A 20,141-nucleotide genomic window follows, 5' to 3' on the forward strand; every position below is an offset into this window, starting at 1 on the left:
TCTGCGCTGGCAGCGTGGGGCCTGCTTGGGATTTTCTCTCTCTCTCTCTCTCTCTCTCTCTCTCTCTCTCTCTCTCTCTCCCCTTTCTACCCCTCCCCCACTCTCACTGTCTCTCTCAAAATAAATAAACTTTAAAAAAAGTCATCATTAAAAAAATGCTGAAGTCACAGCAGCGCGCGACTCTTGGTGTCAGGGTTTGTGAGTTCGAGCCCCACATTGGGTGTAAGATTGCGTAAAAACAAAATCTTCAAAAAAATTAGAAAAAAACACGAGGCCCCTGGGTGGCTCTGTCAGTTAAGCATCCCAATTTTAGCTCAGGTCACAATCTTGCGATTCGTGGGCTCGAGCCCAGCACTGGGCTCTGTGCTGACAGGTCACAGCCTGGAACCTGCTTCAGATTCTGTGTCTCCCTCTCTCTGACCCTACCCCACTCACACTTTGTCTCTCTTTCTCTCTCTTTCTCCCTCTCTCTCAAAAATAAATAAACATTAAAAAAAGATAAAGAAATGAAAACAAAACAAAACCAGTAGCCAAATCTCTGTCATGGTCCCAAGTGATGTTCTCCCAAATGGTAATTTTGGAATACTGACCAGAGATGCCTGGACAATTGGCCCTAGAAAAGGAAAAATGATATTGGAGATCTAATGATTGCCAGTTTGGTAAAAAGGGAGAACTCTGGTTTGGACCAATAACAATCTGGCCCTACCAGAAATTCTAGAATTCCCACTGCTCACCACAGTACGTGCATTAAACTACTGGCCTACTGACAAAACGATAGTGTTCAGGGGTACCTGGTTGGCTCAGTAGGTAGAGCATCCGACTCGATCCTGCGGTCCAGTCTCAGCCCCATGTTGGGTGTGGAGATTACTTAAATAAATAAAACTTTAAAAAGATCATAACTTAAAAAAACAAGATAGTGTTTGTGAACCAATATCGGTGGATTGGGGGAGAAATAACAAGGCCACACAAAGTTCCTGCCTCGCTCGTTCCACCTGTCCAAAGTATCATCCAGGAAAACCTGTTCACACAAATGGATCTCATACAGCTTCCCTGTCTCCTGGATACAAACGGTTCAGCCATGGTTTGTAGGTTTTCTCACTGGGCCAAACCTTTCTCTTCTAGACAAGCCAGTGCTTCTTCTGTGGCTAAAGTTCTGTTAGCAAATATTATCCCGACCCCGGGGAACCCCTCTTGAACTTCGTAGTCACTGGGGTCTCCTTGTACAGAGGCTTTAGGACATCCATGCTGCTCAGCAGGCCTTACGTTTTCGTTGCACGTTGCATCCGCAATCCTGGCATTAGTCACACGGAGTACAGCACCATTAGGCCTCAACTGGCACATCTGTAGACCTTCCAAATACCTTGGCTGACAGCATTGCAATTGGTCCTTCTAAACCTCAGATCCACCCCTCTGGAACTCCTGGAGTCCCACCCTTTGAGATATCCAGGACGTACAGTGAATGCACTTGGCTCCTGCCTCCTCTGACTTACAGTTAAGGAGATCTACTTCAACACTGTACAGGCCTCATGGCTTCTGATAAAAGTAACCATGCTGGGGTGCCTGGGTGGCCCAATCGGCTCAGCGTCTGACTTAGGCTCAGGTCATGATCTCACGGTTCATGAGTTCGATCCCTGCGTCGGGCTCTGTGCCGACAGCTCGGAGCCTGGAGCCTGCATAGGATTCTGTGTCTCCTTCTCTCTCTGCCCCTCCCCACTCATGCTCTGTCTCGGTCTCTCAAAAATAAATATTGTAATTCCTATCAAAATGACACCAGCATTCCTCACAGAGCTAGAACAAACAATTCTAAAATTTGTATGGAACCACAAAAGACCCCGAACAGCCAAAGCAATCTTGAAAAAGAAAACCAAAGCTGGAGGCATCACAATTCTGGACTTCAAGCTGTGTTACAAAACTGTAATCATCAAGACAGTATGGTACTGGTACAAAAGCAGACACTTAGATCAACGAAACAGAATAGAGAACCCAGAACTGGTCCCACAAACATAGGGCCAGCTCGTCTTTGACAAAGCAGGAAAGAATATCCAATGGAATAAAGACAGTCTCTTCAGCAAATGGTGCTGGGAAAACTGGACAGTGACATGCAGAAGAATGAACCTGGACCACTTTCTTACACCCTACACAAAAATAAACTCAAAATGGATGAAAGACCTAAGTGTGAGACAGGAAGCCATCAAAATCCTAGAGGAGAAAGCAGGCAACAACCTCTTGGACCTCACCCACAGCAACTTCTTACTCAACATGTCTCCACAGGCAAGGGAAACAAAAGCAAAAATGAACTATTGGGACCTCATCAAGATACAAAGCTTCTGCACAGAGAAGGAAACAATCAGCAAAACTAAAAGGCAACCGTTGGAATGGGAGAAGATGTGTGCAAATGACATATCAGATTAAGGGTTAGTATCCAAAATCTGTAAAGAACTTATCAAACTCAACACCCAAACAACAAATAATCCAGTGAAGAAAAGGGCAAAAGACATGAGTAGACTTTTCCAAAGAAGACATCCAGATGGCTAACAGACACATGAACAGATGCTCAACATCACTCATCGTCACGGAAATACAAATCAAAACCACAGTGAGATACCACCTGACACCTCAGAATGGCTAACATTAACAGCTCAGGAAACAACAGATGTCGGCGAGGATGCGGAGAGAGAGGATCTCTTTTGTGTTGCTGGTGGGAATGCAAACTGGTGCAGCCGCTCTGGAAAACAGTATGGAGGTTCCTCAAAAAATTATAAATAGAACTGCCCTACAACCCAGCAATTGCACTACTAGGTATTTACCCAAGGGGTACAGGTGTGCTGTTTCAAAGGGGCACATGCACCCCAATGTTTATAGCAGTGCTTTCACCAATAGCCAAAGTACGGAAAAAGCCCAAATGTCCGTCAACGGATCAATGGATAAAGATGTGATATATATATACAATGGAGTATTAATCGGCAATCAAAAAGAATGAAATCTTGCCATTTGCAACGACATGGATGGAACTGGAGGGTATTACGCTAAATGAAATTAGTCAGAGAAAGACAAATATCATATGACTTGACTCATATGTGGAATTAAGATACAAGACAGATGAACATAAGGGAAGGGAAGCAAAAATAATACAAGAACAGGGAGGAGAAGAAAACACAAGAGACTCTCAAATACAGAGAACAAACTGAGGGTTGCTGGAGGGGTTCGGGGAGGGGGGCCATGAGAGCAGAAGGCGTACAGGATGCTGGGCTTGCCTCCACAGGGAGAATTTTTCTCCCCTAAATCGGAGTAAGTGCCAAGAAATACTTCAAGTTGGCTACCTTGTAGACCAAGGGTCCTGGTTTAGAACCATCATTCACTTTGGGATTGTTACACTACTGTTACACTACTGTCTTGTTTTATATACTTATTTTAGGTTTTATATTTTGTTGCCTGCCAAACTTTTGTAAAAATGATGTGCTGGGCACAATAAGGAAATCATCTCCAATATTTATAACCTTGAGAAGAGAGAGACTTTAGATGGTAGTGCCTGGCCTTCCTGACCTTCCTTCTTACTCAAACTTGGCCTTAAGTGGTTTCCAGCTGGGACGCACTTTCCCTCTGACACGGTCCTTGACACGGGAAATGTCCTTCCTGGCACCGACGGACAAAACCACTACATGTGGAAAACCTGCCTCGAACAGTGATGCTTTCAAAGAAAAGACCTTGATCAAAAGGAGGGGGGAAGTGTGAACAGGAATAAAGGGACGCTCGCTGGCATGGGCTTGGGACGCCAGGACGGGAGGTGCACCATTCGGCCAATCACAGGAGGAATTGTCAATTCCAGACCCAACAGAAGCGTCAGCAGGAAAGAATCCTCAGAAATCCTCATCATCCTTCTCCAATGGATGCTCATTCAAAACGATCCCTCCCCACTGCCTCCTTTTCCATAAGATAACGTTCCTCTTCTTCGTTAGTTACACTTGCGTATGGCTTTGCCATAGTCTACTTATCCTGAATTTCAGTTCTCTGCTATTCCTGAATAAGCCCATTTTTGCTGGTAAAACGACTTTTATTTTTTGAGGTTAAGAGGTGTGCAGGAAGTGAGGATGGAACCATCTGTGCAGAGGCAGACCACTGGAGGGGGGGCTCCCGGTCACGGCTGTGGACATAGTGTCCCTGAGCCAGAGCCCCGGACAGCTCTGTAGCCTGGCCATCAGGACAGAGGCCTCAGGCAGTGGTGCACACGTGAGTGTTTAAAGCCGGCTCTTGGGGGACTAGTCTGTGGTGTCACCTCTGGAGTGCAAAGACTCCCACCCTGGCAGATTTCAAGCTGCCCGGTCACGGCACTTGAGGAGCTGGGAAGAGGTGCACAGTCAGCTTGTCACTGCGGTGAGCTGCTTCAGGACAGCACCTCACTGCCCCAGGATGTGAGCCCCTCTCCCCATAGAGCTCTGAGACTGGACTGCCCCCCCCCCCAGACCCAGTATTCAGCCTGGGCCGTGCCCCCCCAGCCTCACCGGCCACCTGCAGCATCTTCCACTCTGCTTCCAGCTGCCCTCTCAGGTATATCAGGGCCTGTGTGTCCTCTGGGGAGGCCATGGAGAAGGGACCCAGGCCGGGGGGCGCCTCTCCCTGTAACACCCGGGCCAGGATCCCTGCAAGCTGGGATGTGGATCCCTGGGCCAGGAGCAGAGGTGGAAGCAGCAAGTCACTGGTCGCTCCCCACCTGCCCCCACCCCCACCCCCAGCACATCCGCCCCCTGCCCAGCTCACCTGCTCCAGCAGGACCAAGACTCGGCCCCCCGCCGGCCCCCGCAGCAGAGAAGCCAGGAGAGCGGCTTGGGGGGCCTGCAGGCCGTGGGCTGGCCCCAGCGCCACCAACACGAGGTCAGGCTGGAAGCCATAGGCCAGGGGCAGCACAAGGGCCAGAACGCAGTTCACGAACCCACCAGTAGTCTGTGGGAAGAACGGCAGTCAGGGGTCACCCTGCCTCCCAATGTCAGGTGCGCAGCCACACCAACAGCCCCACCAGGAAGGGCAGGGGGAGGAGCAGGCCAGCCAGCACGAGGACACCCTGCCCTCGACATCACCGCTCACCCCTGGCAGTGGCACGGAGACCTGGAACATGGATGGGGCGGCCGCTTCCTTGCCTCTGATGTTCAGCCACAGATTCCTCCTTCCAGGGAAGAGCGAGCACGCGCGGGGGTTGAGCAGGATAGAGCGAGCACGCGCGGGGGTTGAGCAGGATAGAGCGAGCACGTGCGGGGGGTGAGCAGGATAGAGGGAGCACGCGCGGGGGGTGAGCAGGATAGAGCAAGCACGCGCGGGGGGTGAGCAGGGAAGAGTGAGCACGCGCGGGGGGTGAGCTGCTGTTTGCCCTCCAGAGCCCAGACCACAGAAGGGGAGGTGGAGGAGACCTTGGGGGGCGGGGGGAGGGGGCACTGCTGACCCTCTGTGCTGGAGACCCTCCCAGGGACTCCTCTGCCAGCCCCCAGCTGTGGAAGGCCCTGCCCACCCATCACCCATGGGGACCCAGGACTGTGTGCCCACCCACACACAAGGCTGGATGTACACCTGACCCAAGGGTCATACCCATCGTCAGCAAGGTCTGCGGGCCGATCCAGCTGTCCCACAGCCACACAGAGAAGCCTGGAGGAAAAGTTGGCCCCGGGACAGGTTGCACTCACCCAACCTGGAATCCATTCCCAGAGCCCTCCCCACGCAGCGGGGAGCAGGAGTGGTGGCCAGCAGGGCAGGGGGTGCCCACGGGCCATGCCCTGAAGACTCACCTCCGCGCTCCGTGGGACAAGCTGCGCCGAATGACCACATCCAGGGTGGGAGCCGCAGCGGGCTCCGGGGTTGCTGCAATGCCACTGCTCACCTGGAGGGGTCGACAGTGGGCGCGCAGGACCACTCCCAACCAGATAAACAGACACATCTGCCCCTTCTCTGGGCCCCCCTCTACATAGCTGCTATCTGTGAGATGCTTAAAACTAACTTACGTCATCCCCTTCACCTCTCCGTCAAGGAGTATTTAGTTGGGAAGACTGAGTGACCCTGAACTCATGACCCTGTCCCTGAGGACTGTTCTAGAAAGGGTCCAGGCACAAGGTAACTCACGTCCATGTGGTTGTGCGCCACCGAGCACTCCCCTGGACAGGCCATCTGCTGTGGGCAGGTCCTGGGCCTGGGCCCTGCCCCTGGCTCATGGCCACCCTTGGCCCATCCCAGGTACACCCACCTGCCCATCCAGGATCCCATTCAAGAGGTGCAGGACCTTCCCAAGTGCAGTGAGAGCCTTGTCCTGGGCCAGGGCCTCGTGTAGCCTATGGTGGGAAACCAAGACACATGGACAGGAATTGACAGACCGCAGCACATGTACACACACAGCCCCATCCCCCTCCCCAGGCCCACGCTGCCCACCTGGCCCAGGCCCGTGTCTCCTCCTGTGGGGCTGACCCCTCCTGACGGAGGACGTCGGCGGGTAGAACCAGAGCGGCATCCAGTGCAGTCAGGGCAACAGCCGTGCGGACAGGCAGTGTGGGGTTGAGGTGCAGCTGGTCTAGGAGGGAACTCAGTGCGGCCGAGGCCTGTGCCTCTGCTGCCTTGAATTTGGGTCCCCCGGGCGATACAGGTGAGGCTCTCTGCTCCAGGGAGTAGGTGCTGGGATTCAGTATGGGGGTCGACCCTAGGGGGTGGTTCAGAGTCAAAGCCACTGCGTGGGAGCCCAGGATGTGACCCTGCCTCCCAGCTTAGGCCACACTGACCTTGCTGCCGGAGGCTCTTCCAATGAGGGTTCTGGGCAGCCCGGACACTCTGGATGGATTCCAGGGCACTGAGGGGAGAAGCAGGAGCAGTGAGGCCTGGCATCGCACCCCCAGCCCTTCCCACCTTCCTGGCCCCGAACCTGTGATGAGGCTCCATGGGCCCTGACAGGGGCAAGGCAGGGTCACCCAGCAGCGCCTTCACCACCATGCACACGGACTGGGACAGCGACTCCAGGTGGTAGCCTCCCTGGGAGGAGAAAGAAAGGAAGGGATGTGACTGGGCCGGGGCGTCGCCATCCCAGGCAGGATACCCCGTCCTGTACAGCAGGCCCCCTCTGATGGCACCTCCGCATCTGACCAGTGAGCCCTCCCAGCTGTCACGGTCACCTCCAGCACAGCACAGACTCGGCCGCCGGCCAGCACCTGCAGCAGCTGTGTGAGGTGGGAGAAGCACTCCGGCGTGGCCCGCATCTGCCCCTGGAACCAGAGCCCAGCGTGATGGGTGCCTGGCCCCGGGACCCCAGGAGCCCTCCCCTGCCAGGCCAGGCCCTCACCTCAGGATCCCCGATCGCAGAGTCAAATCCTGCTGAGATGAGCACCAGCTCAGGGTCAAACTGTGGGCAGGGCCACGCGGGGATGGGCAGGAAAGAGACCGGAGCAGGGGTGAAGGAGGCCCCTCCAGATAGCACTCCCCATCCGGAGGGTTCCATTGTGCTATGGTGTGGGCGGGTACTCTGGACAGAGGATCGCCCTCCCCTTCTCCTGCCATCAAGACCACTCCTGCCCCCCATGCAGTTACCTCAAAGGCCACGGGGAGCAGCACATGGAGGAAGGCGGCCACGTAGTCAGCATTTCCCATCCCAACCTGTGGCCATGGGGCATCAGTGCTGGGCCCCGTGGCAGAGGGCTATGAAGTCTCTGTCCCTGGGGCCCAAACTCTGGGGGTGACCCTGGAAGGATGCCCTGAACTCTGTTCAGGAGGCCTGGGGCTGCGGGGCAGGGGCGAGGCCTGGGTGAGGGGCTCTGTGTAGGCGGCTGGCGGGAGAGGCAGGCACCTGATTCCAGGGCAGGTTGACAGTGAAGCCACGGCCCTGCCCCTGCCCAACAGCATCTGCATCCGATTCTCGAAGGTAGGGCCAAAAGTGCCCATGCTCATAGCGGTGCCAGGAAAAGTAGAGGACACTGTGGACAACCAGCCACGACCAGAGGTCAAGACCTTGTCCCCATGGCTCCCAGCAAAGGGTCTCGGGGAAGGGTCGCGTCCCCGGCTCACCTGGGGTCATCCTCAAAGATATACTGGATGCCCTGACCATGGTGGACATCCCAGTCGACAATGAGGATCCTGGGGACAGGGAGTGCTCAGAGGTCACTGAGCGGCAGAGCCTCTGACCTTGGGGCCACAGCCCACCCCAGGAAGACAAGGGGCTGGATGGGGTCTCTCAGCAGCCCGCTCTACCACCCTCCTGTCGGGCCTGGGCCCCTGCCTCGCAGTGCACACCTGTGCAGCCCGTGTCTCTGCTTGGCGTGTTTGGCTGCTATGGCCACATTGTTGAACACGCAGAATCCATTGGCAGCGGCTCTCTGGCTGTGATGCCCAGGAGGTCTGTGGGTGAAAATTGGGTGTGGGGCACATCAGGGTCATCCTGTGCCCTCACAGGGCCACCCACGGGTGGGAGCGACCCAGGAAGGGGACAGCTCTCACCTCACCAGGGCGAGCCCGTTGTGCACAGCCCCCGTCAGCACGGCATCCACCAGCTGCAGCGCAGCCCCCGCGGCCAGCCGGGCACAGTGGAAGGTACTCTGTGGGGCAGGGGTGCAAATGAGCCCCCACCCCCCGCACCTCACAGGCTCTGCCCAGGCCCGCGCAGGGTACAGCAGGCAGCAGGGCGTGTAGGCCATGTGCACATTCATGAATGTGGGGCCTTTGGCCAGGGTTGGCGGCAAGGCCGTAAATCAGGCACAGGCATGTGGATGTGCAGTGGGGAGGTAGCGTGTCCCCACCCAGGAAGTGGTGTGTCCCCAGGGCCGCACCGGATGGAAGTAGACAGCGTCGTATTGTCCAGACAGCGCCTGTAGTTCCCTGGTGCTCAAGGTCTGGGTTCCTCGCAACAAGGACACATACTCTGGGCTGCAGGGGGACAGGTAGGCCAGGCAGGGTCACCAGCAGGAAGAGGAGGAGAAAGAGGGGCTGGACCCCTGGGGGCACTGCCCACCTCACTGTTTTGTCTCCCACCCACCCAATGGTGAAACTGAGGCAGGTAGGGGAGATGCTCTGTTTTCAAGATGCTGGCAGGCTGGGTGGCCTCAGGTCCTAGCTGGCCTCCTCTGTGGCATGTGGCTCCCCAGGGTCTGACCTGTGTACCAGGCCCAGCTCTGCCTCGGAGGCCTCTCGGGCTGCCAACTGTAGACACCTCTGCTCCAGGCCCCACTGCCGCAGGCGCTCCAGGGCTGCAGTCAGGCGCTCCGGACGCTCGATCTCACACTCAGGGCTGAGTGGACACAGAGCTCAGGGTCCAGAGCCCCCTCTCCATCCTCCCACCTCTGCCAGGTCACACTTACTCTTCCCAGAGCAGCTGGGCCGCTGTCATGTCCTCGTGGTACACCAGCGCAGTCCTCATGGCACAGCCGTGGTCACTTTGGACCACCCTGGCTGGGCAGGTGAATGCACTGCCTGTCCCCTCCTTGCAGCCCCCGGGAGCTGGGACGACCGGCAGGGAGCCTGGGCAGGAACACGCAGAATCCAGGCAGGGAAGTAGGCCGACAGGGGCGCTCCCAGGGCCAGATTTCCCCACTTCCTCAGACTCTGACCCAGCGCCCAAAACCCCGCCCCGAAGCGCGGCCTGACGGGAGCTGGGCTGGCGAGACGCCTGGGGCCCGGGCCGGGGCTGTGCTGCCCCATCTCTCCTACTCCGCGCTCCGGCTGCGGCTCCAAGACCTACCTTCCCCCACCCCAGCCCGGAGCCTGAGGCGTGTCGCGGGCCTCCCTCTCCCTCTAGAGGTGGAGGGGCGGGTGAGGTCCAGTGTGCCCAGGACCCCGCGGGCCGCCCCAAATCTCCCCCGACCCAGCCTGACCGCGCAGGCCAAGGCGTCAGACGCGTCCTCAGCCCATCACGTCTGGCGCTGCCCTGGGACGCATCCGAGGGCCGCTTGGGCTAGGGGAGCCCGGGCCTGAGCGACGTCGACGCGCAGCGCTTCCCCCGAGGTGTAAGAAGGGGGTGGCGGGGTCCGATTTGAGCTCCAGAAAGACCCTGGCCAAAGAGCAGACCAGTCGGAGGGTCAGGGGGTGGCAGAGCAGCTAGACAAGAGCCGCGGAAGCGTGGGGCGAGGCAAGGCAGGAGGGCAAGGCGAACAGAGGGAGGGTCTGGGCGAGGAATGCATGCATGAGGCCAGCAACCGAGCCAGATGGCCAGAGAGGAGGAAAGTGGGAGCCAGGGGCCTGAAACATAAGGGCTCTGGCAACAGCGCCCAGGGCCCGAATCCTGAGGCGGCGGGCTTCACGGAGGCGGCGTTCTGAAGCGAATAGGCCCTGGGGGGCGGGGCACGTAGGAGGCGGGGCCCTGGGCGGGAGTGCAGCCAACCCCGTTCGTGGGTGCCCCGGAAGTGTAGGAATGGCCCCTACGGCGGGAAGGATGCGGCCCGCGGCCCCACCGGGATCCCACCGTCCCGGTCGAGGCACCTGCCAGAGTCCACAACGGACAAGCTACCAGCGCCGGGAAGACTCCGATTGGGTCATTTGGGGTCAGGTGCCCACCCCTCAGCCAATCACGGTGGCTATGGGGCTGGCGTACTCTGATTGGCCATCCTGGCACACGTGGTCCCAGAGGCGGGGCCTGTGGCAGACCGCCCTTCCCGGATCGCCCTGAGCCGGGGGTCCAGAGAAGGGTCGGCCCCGGGAGCACCAGAGAGCCCCTGAGCAGAGAAGGCCGGTGTCCACTGTGGCAACTCGGCTGGGCCAACTGTTCACGTGTCCGGCCGAACTCCAGGCCAGAAGGGGGACGGCCTGGCCCCGCTTTGGGCGTACCTGCCCTGGGGACAAGTGGGAGGAGCCAGTGCGAACGCAGGAGCCCTAGAGCCTAGAGAGCCCGGCTCTCCGAGACGTCCACTGGCTGGCAGAAGGCTGCGCGGGCTCGCCGATGGCGCTGGCATGTGGACGCCGGGGCGGGAGGTTTCAAATGACAACAGAACCCACTGGCGTGCTGTGTGTGACAGGTGCCTCAAAGCGTCTAGCGTGACCCCTCCTCTCCAGGAACCTGGCCCTGGAGACTGCTGGGAGCTCAGACAGCTGGGACTGAGCCCCACGTTGGGCCCTAACGCCCCGTCCCGAGCGGGCTCTGCCTGGGGCCTGGCTCCAGAGTCTAAACCTTTAGAGGAAGTCCACAGAAGAGGCGGGGCCAATCCCTACCCCGGGGGCTTCAGGCTCTGGGCTCACTGTGGACCTGGGAGGAAGGGCGTGCCCCGGCACAGCTACTAAGTAGGGACTGAGGCTCCGGAGCCAGCTTCTTTTCTCTATGCCTGGCTGCAGCTCAGAGACCTAAAGGTGGAGATCCAGCGCGAGAATTAGGAAGGAAAGCCAGAGTGGGATCTCTACAAAAGGGTTTATTTCCTTCCCGTCATGTGGGCATAGCACAGGGCCAATTTACATTCCGGGCTGGGGGTTCAGGAGAGTCCACACCAACGCCCCCCAGGAGAGACATCCCTGAGTAGGCACTCAGTGCCCTCCCTGTGTGTCTCTTTCAGCTATGTGAACTGGGTTCCAGCAGGGGCTGGAGCGGACAGGATCAGGCCAAGCCTTGACCCAAGCCTCACCACCACCATCCCCCACAGGCTCTGAGGCTTCTTGTTGAACCTGGGGAAGGGGACCATTGCCCAGGGAGTCAGAGGCCAGTCCCAGGTCAGTTTGGCGTCCTGTTCAGAAGGTCCAGATGCCCCCCCCCCCCCCCCCGCCAAGGTTAGACTGAGGTGGTAGCCTTGAGAGCAGGGTAACGGCTGGGGGAAGGGGGTCCATGGAACCATAGGTCTCCTGGGATGCAAACCCCAGCCAGAGTCACAGTGATAATCAGGATCCCCTTCCAGGTGGAAGCCCCAGCCAGGGTCCTCAAGGCCCCCTCCCCACCGCTCTCAGGGCCCAGGGGTCTTCACAGCGCTGTCTCCTTGGACACCTTGGTCCCCAGCTGCCGGGGAGGCTTGAAGCTGAGCACTTCCTTATATGTGACACCTGGGGTGGGGTGAGGGAGACAGATCATCACGGGAGAAGGGGCCCCATCACCCTTCAGAATCAGTTCCTACAATTCACACCAAAGGCAGAAGCCAGTGACCCAGGAAGAACACTGGTCCCAGCTCACTGGTACCTGCCCTGACCAGCACTGACTCCTGTGACGGGCGGCTCAGGGTAGGGGTGGGAAGAGCTCCCCGGCCCTAGAGCACAGGCTGTTAGCCATTGACCTAGGGGCCCAGCCAGTTCCCAAAAACATCAGGGCCAGAGGTCATTGCTGGAGTGCAGGTGCCGCTTCATCCGAGGCTACGGCCACTCTCAGCCCACCCGTGCCCATCCACCCCGAAGGGGCTCCTGTAACCCAAACCCACTGCCCCTGGCGTGGCCAGACAGGCCCTGGCCCCGCAGCCTTCTGCAGTGAGCAGAGGCTGTCCTGGCAATGTAAATCAATGTGTCTACTCAAGCGGAGCCACTCAGGGCCCCAGCAGGGCACACCTCGATTTCTGGATCGAGACTATCCATAGAAACTTAAACAAGGGGAATTCCCACCACCCACAGCATCTGCCCTCCTTGCCTAGTGGTCCTGTCCCCTGTCCCCAGAGCAAGCCATCCCAAAGGAAGGAGAAAGCCTGATTTGCTTCTCCTCTGGCCAGTCTGCAGCGGGACAGGTTCTGCTCAGCCTACCTCAGTTTCCATGCTCACCTGGCCAGTGGAGCACCTGTTTGGGGGACTCTGCTCCTCCAGAGCCCAGTTCAGGAAACACTGTGCATTTAGAGCAGACGATCTGTGGTTTGCCCTGCCTGTGGCATGGATGTATTCCCGCCCCCCGTGGTGCCTCCTAGGCCCTTCATCTGATCCTAACACAGGGCTCAACCCATACACGGAAGGTCTATGTGAAGCTGGCTGTTCCCAGGGAAACAGGAGGCGATGAGAGTTTGCATTCCTGACCAGGGGCTTAGCCACAAACAGGTCACGTGTTCCCCATGGTCTATAGTAAAAGTAAAATCTCTTACCACAGTCTGTGTGGGTGGGGACCACAGAGAGGAGCCTGTGGCCCGTGGTTTTCATGTTATCTTTTTTAGCAGCAGAAAACTTTCCCCAAACTGAACGAAACTTAAAAGCACAAAACAGCACAACCAAGGGCGGAGCTCTGTTGAGAGTTACAAGCACCCCGTGGCTTAAGGAACGTGATTTGGGAACCACCAGTCCAGTCTCACCCTGACCCCCATGTGTAGGACCAAGGCCCTATGTCTGAGGCAGAGCCAAGATGGGGCCTAGGACACAGCGGCCACCATGTGCCACGGCCCCAACAGTGCTAACCGCTGCCCTCGGACATCCCAGCACCCTCCAGGCTGGTCCTGCAGCCACCAAGAGAAAGACACCAAGCCCAGCCCTCACTGCCTGCCATTCTGCCAAGACAGTTCCAGCACAGGGCTTCAGGACCACAGCAGAGGGAGGCCTGGGGACCTGGCAGGTGTCCCTGAGCCCAGCCTGAGGCTTAATATTTGCTGGTTGGCCCTCAGGGAGGAAGGGAAGGGCCCTTAGTGTAAGGCAACAGCCAGCCTGGCAGTACAGAGCAGTTACAGGTACATCTGAACTGCTCAGTGGGACTGGAGGAACAGGCGAGGGGTGGTGAGGGGGCGGGCTGGGGCTGGGGGTGGGGGGCTTCTGCTGTTGGCAGGACATGAGAGGTGTGAGTTGTGCAGGTGGGAGGGGTCCTGAAAAGGGCAGAGAGGCAAGGACGAGTTCAAGAGGTAAGAGTGGAGGCCTGGGGGATGAGTGGGAGTGGAGGGGCTCCAGAATGGCCAGGACATGGGGAGGATGTGGGCAGCATTGGGCAGGGCCGGCAGGGCTGGGAGAAGCCAAGTGCTCACAACGGCCCTGAGCTGAGAGCTGCCTCCTGCAACTTCCAGAACTCCCCTCCTGCTCTTGTTTGTGCCGAACCTCCTGCCAGGAACATTCTTTCATCCCTCAGCTCCAGCCAGAGGTCACCTTGACCTAGAAGCCCCACTGCCCTCTGAGTCTGTTGTGTTCCTCAGCTGACCTGCATCCCAGGACTCAGAGCCCATGCACAGGCCCTGCCCAGAGCCCCCCACTCACGCTTCCACTCGTCCAGCGTGCGATCCACATCATCAAAGGACTCGTCGTACTTCTGGGCCTTGGGTTCATCCTCCGTGTCCTGCAGTGACTCGAAGTAGGGGTGTGTGAGCGCCTCGGCCGCAGTCACCCGCCGTTCTGCATCCAGTACCAGCATTTTCTCCAGGAGGTTCACAGCTGCGGGGAGAACTGGTTAGGGAGGGTCGCAGGCCCCAGCGCCCTGGTCACTGACCCCACCCCACCCCCCAGTCCAGCCCTACCCAGAGGACTTGCGTTAGTCAGGATGGAGGCAAAATCCTTCTTCTCCAACTCGGGGAGGCCCTTCATGTAGTTCTTCGCCTTTTAAGGAAGAAAGGGTAAGGGGCCAACCCACAGGCCCGGGCCCAGCCCCTCCAGCCCTCGCCCAGCTCCCCACTGACCTCGGCACTCTGCAGCCTCTGCACAAATTCATCGGGAGGAGTCCCTGTCACCTTCATGATCTCCTTCAGCTGGTCCAGGTCTGTGCTGAGATGAGGAGCACAGCACGGGGCCAGAGAGCAGGGCGCACCCTCCCACCTGGCTGGGGCAGCATGCCCAGCACCCCCCCAGACCCAGCCTACCCCCCACAAGTGTAGGATACGGTCACTGCCCTTGAACAGCGTCTTCCCTGTGATCATCTCTGCCATGATGCAGCCCGCTGACCAGATGTCCACTGAGACAGAAGCCCCTGCATCAGGGCTCTGTGGGCCAGGGAGGGGGGCGGGGGACACAGACACGGGAGGGGGACGTGGACATAGGGGCCATCTAGCCTGCCACACCCTCGCCCCAGTCCCATCCCAGGTCAGCAGCCTCCCCGTGGAGCAGCCACCGCTGGGCTTCCCATGAAGAAAGGGAAGAAGGTGGGCAAGGCCAGGGTGGCTCTGCGTCTCTGGGCATTCTCACCCGTCTGGGTGTAGTGCATCCAATTCAAGATGACCTCAGGTGCACGGTACCACCGGGTCACCACGTACCCAGTCATCTCGCTGTCGGCCTGCCTGGCCAAGCCGAAGTCCAGGATCTATAGTCAGAATCAGGAAGGTGGGGCAATACAGCCCCCAGGGAGCAGGTGGGCCAGCCTATGACCCAGGAGCACCGGGCACACCGGGGCCTCTGCCAACCCTCCAGGGCCTGAGGTCGTGGCCTCTGCATGAGTTCCTCCCCATGGCCAGTGCTGTCAGCCCCACCCGACCTTGCCTTCTCCTACCCTCAGGAGCGGGCACTCCCACGGGTCTCCTCTCCCTGCTCCTCTACTCTCTGCTGACCCCAAGACCTGGCCAGCGCTTTGCAGGGGCCCCCTCGGCCCTATGCTGGCTCAGGTATGGAGGACCGGGGACACCTCCCGCCCTTCGCCTTAATCAGGTGTGAGAGTGCGCCCACTTCGGCCCCCCATTCCCCGTGCATCAAGTGCCTCCCCAGGGCCCATCTGCCTGTCAGCTGCCAGCCATGGCCTGGATGGCTGGGGTCTGGTCCCTCTGCCTGGGCTCGAGCCAACACTCCCCCAGGCCTGAGGGCCCAGGGCTACAGGCAGATGGACAGGCGGGGAGAGATGCCCAGCCCCCCCCCACCCCCCCCCGCCCATCCCAACCAACACACACCTTCAGCTCACAGTCCTCATTCACTGCCAGATTGCCAGGCTTCAGGTCCTGGGGGCACAAGAAAGGTGGGCGAGCAGCCCCTCCCACCACACCAGGGCCAGAGCCTGGACACCTGAATGTGGGGCAGCCAGACTCGGCCATCCCCACCCGGATGCCCTTCCAGGAAGGACAGAGGTACCCAGGCCCCCACAGCTGTGCATGAGCCTCGCACAGACTCCCCACTGGCCCCATCTTGCCCCCTCACAGGCCAGCAGTGGAGGCTCCTGGCAGTCAGGCCCCTCCCACACCTACAGGCCACAGGAAGTTCCCACCCAGCACCAGGACTCACCCTGTGGATGATGCCAGCAGCATGGATGTACTATGGGGACAGACAGAGGGTCAGTGGCAGTCAGCTCTGGGACCTCAGAACCACGGACGAGCAATCCCACCCTGGCCCCGGCCTGGCCTGGGGGGCTCTGCCCCTCCTGCAGCACCCCTGTGCGCTCCCACCTTTAGCCCCTTCAGCATCTGGTAGACAAGGAACTGGATTCGGTCCTCGCTCAGCTTCTCGTGCTTCATGAGTTTGCCCAGGTCGGTGCCCATGAACGGCATCACCAGGTAACTGCAGGGACCGGGGTGGGTGCGGACAGTGGGCATCACACCCCCTGGGCCTAGGCTCAGACCCTGGAGACCCTGGGGATCGCCTGGCAGCACCTTCTACCTTCCACAGTGCAGCACCAGGCTCCACCCACCTTCCCAACGCACACCTGCCCCAGAATGTCAGGTGGGCCAGGACCGTGTTCTGGGGTTTCCTGCAGGGCCACATGGAGGCTAGGGTCTAGGGAGCACCAGGGATCACAGACAGAAGAGGGTGCAAGAGGAAAGAGGGAAGTGCCTGTGGGCAGGGGTGGGGACAGGAGGACACGTGGCTCAGAGGAGCAGGCTGGGCCTGTAGATGGAGGGAGAGAGACACAGAGCAGAGACATTTAACACCTCGCCAGGACACTGAGGCCTATGTGTGTCCTCGACCTCTGCAAGGTCAGACGGCAAGGAGCCTGTCCTCAGCCCTTCCCAGGCTCAGCCCCCAGCCTTGGCCGACGACAGTATGAATCCAGGGATGGCAGCCACAGGCAGGCCCCCTGCCGCCCCTCCCCTGCCTGCCAGCAAAGGTCAGCAGCTCCAGTTACAAAGCCACATACTTGACGCCAGGGTCCCAGAGCACGGGGCCTGCTGGCTAACCGACGCAGGTCCAATGCTCACACCTCCAGCACTGGACAGCCCGTACCAAGCGTGGTCCAAGGAGGCCCGGGCTGCACCCAGCTGCGCCAGTGCCGTGGGTCCCAGGGGTGCGTGGCAGGGGGTGGACTGTGGTGTGGGGAAGGGGTGGGCAGTGTGCATCCCGACCCCGCTGGGCCGCAGGGACAGGCCCACATGCCAACACAGAACCCGAGTCAGCACCCAAGAGCAACCCAACACCCCTCTGCCCTGCCCAGCCCTCCCAGGACGGCACTCACAAGTCTGTGAAATCATCCAGGGTTTCGTCAGGAGTGAACACGTCCAGCAGCCCGATGACCTGGGGAGGAGGCCAGAGTGACAGGTGGGATGGGGGCACAGTGGAGGGCATGGGGGTTCAGGCAAACCCCCGAGGCTGGCATTGTGCTCTGAGCAGGAAAGCCCCCTACAGATATCCCCGTCCCTTCCCACTGTCCACAGGGCCTGACTCTGTCTGTTGGCCACGCAACCCAGCACTGGCACACATGCCCATAGACACAGGCTATTTTTGAGTGATGACCATAGGAATCCTCTGGGGGAGGGGCAGCCCCAAGTCTCGGTCAGCTCCCAGCCACCCAAGGAGCTCCAGCCCCTTGGCCCTTTGTCCCCCTCTTCCTGTCTCCATGGAAGACTCGAGACCAGGGTGGGACAGCCCTCCAGGGGAGTGCCAGCCCCCAGCAGGTCCACCAGGGAGCCTAGTTTCCGCTGGAGAGGCCCAGGCTGACAGCACCATGATCGAGCTGACAGCTAGACCCAGCCCCACAGGTCCCTGGGCAGCTTGTACATCCTAGTGGCCAGAGGGGCAGCTGGATGTGCCAGGAGGGAGGACCCCTGGTATAGGCCATGCAAATGGGGGCCGAGGTAGAAGGGAGAACACTCCAAGCGTTTGAGGAACACGGGGAGAAAGGCCAGGTGGCCGAGGCCCAGGCCAGGGAGCAGCCAAGGAGAGGCCCGAGGGAGCCCAAGTAGGCTCTTGCATGCCAGGTGAAGGTTTGGCTTCGATCCTAAGAGCTGCCGAGAAAGGGTTTAAATAGGTGTGATGCTGAGTGAGTCCCTCTGTGTGCTGTATGGGGACAGACAGGAGTGAGGCAAGAGTGGACGCAAGGTGGAGGGACGGCTAGATGGCCTTCAGAGCCGCCAGCCAGAGCCATGGGGAGAGGGAAGGAGAGGACAGAGAGGGAGGTCCAGTGAGGGCCTGGAGGCAGGCAAGTACTAGGGAATGAGGACAGTGTCTTTGCAAGAAGAGGACAGAGGACGGGGTCCCCAAGTGTAAGGAGGGTCCATCAGGGTGATGGAGACTTCCGTACCTCTGCGGCGTGGATTCTGGCCTCAAGTGCAGGGAAGGAGAGGGAGAAGGCCCGAAGCGTGGGTGGAAGGGTGGGACCCGCCATGGCACCCAGCCCCTCATAGCCTCAGTGTTCTTGTGGGAAAATGGGTTTACGATGGGCTGAGCCTCCTAGCTGCGTTCAGGCACCATGCAGGCAGTGGCAGCTGGCTGCTAGCGGGCTGGGAGCTCAGCTGGGAAGGCACAGAGGGGGGGACTGGGCCAGGGGGCCCAGCAACTGAAGGAAAGCCCTGAGACCTTGGGGAATGGGCAGGGCAGGCAGGAGAGGGGGGCAGTTGGGGAGGAGTATGCAGCCTTGAGGAGATGGGTCTGCCTTCATGGGAACCAACCTGGGCATGACTGGGTGTAACCAGAAGGTAGGGAGGGCAGCGCTGGGCTGCTGTCCGTCCCAAATGGATTCTGCCCCCGTCCCCCCGCCCCCCCACCCCCCCGGGAAGGGCCAAGGGCCGAGAGGGAAAGTCAGAGTGAATGAAGGACCCAGTGTCAAGGGGACAAGTTTCCTGGTGGACGTGGGACTCGTTTTCCCCGAAGGAGGCTGGTGGCTCTGATGACCCAGGAGGGGCCAGACCATCAGGAGCATGATTAGCCCAGGGTCTGAGTACTCACACCAGCAGTCCAAACTAGGGGTGAGGCAGGAATGGCTGGTGTGGGAGGGACAGAGTTCAGGGCCACAGGAAGAACATTGAGAAGCAACAGGGGCTCCCCTAGGAGAGAGGAGGGATCCAGACCTGCCCTCTCCTGGCACAGAAGGAGGCGTCTCTGCGCTGGCCACTGCCTAGTGCCCTCCACACGCCAGCTCTGTAAACCCCATCACCACCGGACACCCCAGGGCTCTGAGGTGACAATGCCGGCATGCCAACTCCTGCTCGGTGACTAGCTCTGCACCCCTGAACCGAGGCTGGGGCGGTGGACTGGAGCAGACTGCGCAGGACAGGGACCCCACGGGTGCAGAAGGGGGCCTGGGGCGCAGCTATGGAGGACGCCTGGAGAGAGGGAAGAGGCTGGTGCCTCTAGGATGACTGTGTCCTCTCTCACCTCCAGGCTCCGGCTGGGGGCAGGGTTGGGGTGAGGCCTGGAGGATGCCCTTGGCCTGGGCAAGCCACCGTCCCCTGACTGGGATCTGGGTTGAGGAGCCAGATGTGGCCCCAGGAACGAGCCAAGGAGCTAAGCCCTTGGCAGGGCCTGGCCTAGCAGGGAGGACTGGAGCCTGGGGAAGCAGTCTCTCTCAGAAAGGGGGCGGGGGGGCCTGCCCTCAGCACGTGGAGCCCCACCAGCATCCTGGTGCACCTGATCCCGCACCTCTGCCCTGCCACATGGGCGGGGTCGCCCAGGGGCTGGGTACCAGGGCCTCAGCCTCCCAGGGCAGGACTTGCACGGATGGACGAGGAGGCCCTGAGCCCAGCTGAGCGGGGACCAGCGCGACTCACGTTCTCGTGACGCATGTGCTTGAGGAGGCGAAGCTCGCGGTAGGCGCGCTTGGCGAACAGCTCGGACTGGAAGGGCCGGTACAGCTTCTTGATGGCCACCTTGGCACCGGTGCGGCTGTCCACGGCCGAGCTGCGGGGCGCACCGCTGAGCGGGAGGCCGGCCCGCCCCCGCCGCGCGCCCCCGCCGCCCGCCGGCCGCCCCGCCCGGCCTGCGCTCACCACACGGCGCCGTACGCGCCGGAGCCCACGGGCTGCAGGTCCTGGTACACGGCGCGCACCTCCCAGGCCGTCTTGGTCACCTCCTGGCGGTAAAAGCCCTTGCGGGCGGGCGGCGGGGAGCTCATGGCAGCCCCGGGCGCCGCCCCCCGCCGCAGACCCCGTGGGCGCTGCGCCCCGAGGACCGGTGTGTGTGTGTGGCGGGGGGAGGGGGGGGGGTGGAGGAGACAC

General features: G+C 60.0%; 2 protein-coding genes across 9 annotated transcripts; both read right to left on the reverse strand.

Moving 5' to 3' along the window:
• Nucleotides 1-896: 896 nt before the first annotated feature.
• Nucleotides 897-10,444, reverse strand: HDAC10 (histone deacetylase 10). 7 transcript variants are annotated; one of them, XM_053199580.1, is made up of 21 exons: nucleotides 10,426-10,444; nucleotides 9,309-9,997; nucleotides 9,104-9,238; nucleotides 8,781-8,877; nucleotides 8,452-8,549; nucleotides 8,248-8,352; nucleotides 8,023-8,091; nucleotides 7,805-7,931; nucleotides 7,549-7,614; nucleotides 7,304-7,363; nucleotides 7,137-7,226; nucleotides 6,890-6,996; nucleotides 6,750-6,817; nucleotides 6,406-6,670; nucleotides 6,224-6,308; nucleotides 5,772-5,863; nucleotides 5,575-5,631; nucleotides 5,080-5,158; nucleotides 4,756-4,938; nucleotides 4,500-4,659; nucleotides 897-2,725 (listed from the first exon to the last, which is right to left on the reverse strand). In XM_053199580.1, the coding sequence occupies exons 2-21, from the start codon at nucleotides 9,365-9,367 to the stop codon at nucleotides 2,640-2,642; spliced, it is 2,088 nt and encodes a 695-aa protein (XP_053055555.1). In that variant the 5' UTR covers nucleotides 9,368-9,997; nucleotides 10,426-10,444; the 3' UTR covers nucleotides 897-2,639. The 7 variants fall into 7 exon arrangements, with proteins under 7 accessions (XP_053055555.1, XP_053055554.1, XP_053055553.1 ...); XM_053199579.1 differs by having other exon boundaries at nucleotides 10,369-10,438; XM_027070373.2 differs by lacking the exons at nucleotides 897-2,725; nucleotides 10,426-10,444 and adding exons at nucleotides 3,058-3,547; nucleotides 3,749-4,337 and having other exon boundaries at nucleotides 9,309-10,419.
• An 881-nt stretch (nucleotides 10,445-11,325) lies between these two features.
• Nucleotides 11,326-20,096, reverse strand: MAPK12 (mitogen-activated protein kinase 12). Of its 2 annotated transcripts, XM_027070372.2 has the most exons (12): nucleotides 19,914-20,096; nucleotides 19,695-19,824; nucleotides 17,165-17,223; nucleotides 16,161-16,272; nucleotides 16,000-16,029; nucleotides 15,672-15,719; nucleotides 14,980-15,094; nucleotides 14,678-14,749; nucleotides 14,478-14,557; nucleotides 14,319-14,397; nucleotides 14,062-14,235; nucleotides 11,326-11,964 (listed from the first exon to the last, which is right to left on the reverse strand). In XM_027070372.2, exons 1-12 carry the CDS (start codon nucleotides 20,036-20,038, stop codon nucleotides 11,885-11,887), a joined length of 1,104 nt encoding a protein of 367 aa, XP_026926173.1. In that variant the 5' UTR covers nucleotides 20,039-20,096; the 3' UTR covers nucleotides 11,326-11,884. The 2 variants fall into 2 exon arrangements, with proteins under 2 accessions (XP_026926173.1, XP_053055559.1); XM_053199584.1 differs by lacking the exon at nucleotides 16,000-16,029.
• Nucleotides 20,097-20,141: the final 45 nt, after the last annotated feature.

The sequence above is a fragment of the Acinonyx jubatus genome, chromosome B4 (assembly GCF_027475565.1).
Source record: "Acinonyx jubatus isolate Ajub_Pintada_27869175 chromosome B4, VMU_Ajub_asm_v1.0, whole genome shotgun sequence".
NCBI lineage: Eukaryota > Metazoa > Chordata > Mammalia > Carnivora > Felidae > Acinonyx > Acinonyx jubatus.

What these genes read in the sequence shown, in the direction of transcription:
- HDAC10 (XM_053199580.1), bottom strand. Translation starts at nt 9,367, where the DNA reads ATGAGGACTGCGCTGGTGTACCACGAGGACATGACAGCGGCCCAGCTG. An exon ending in CCCATGGAGCCTCATCACAG is followed by an intron (nt 6,818 to 6,889) that starts GTTCGGGGCCAG and finishes TTCTCCCCTCAG; the next exon opens with TGCCCTGGAATCCATCCAGA. An exon ending in GAGACACGGGCCTGGGCCAG is followed by an intron (nt 6,309 to 6,405) that starts GTGGGCAGCGTG and finishes TTCCCACCATAG; the next exon opens with GCTACACGAGGCCCTGGCCC.
- MAPK12 (XM_027070372.2), bottom strand. Translation starts at nt 20,038, where the DNA reads ATGAGCTCCCCGCCGCCCGCCCGCAAGGGCTTTTACCGCCAGGAGGTG. An exon ending in GGCGCGTACGGCGCCGTGTG is followed by an intron (nt 19,825 to 19,913) that starts GTGAGCGCAGGC and finishes TGCGCCCCGCAG; the next exon opens with CTCGGCCGTGGACAGCCGCA. An exon ending in ATGAGGACTGTGAGCTGAAG is followed by an intron (nt 15,095 to 15,671) that starts GTGTGTGTTGGT and finishes TTCTGACTATAG; the next exon opens with ATCCTGGACTTCGGCTTGGC.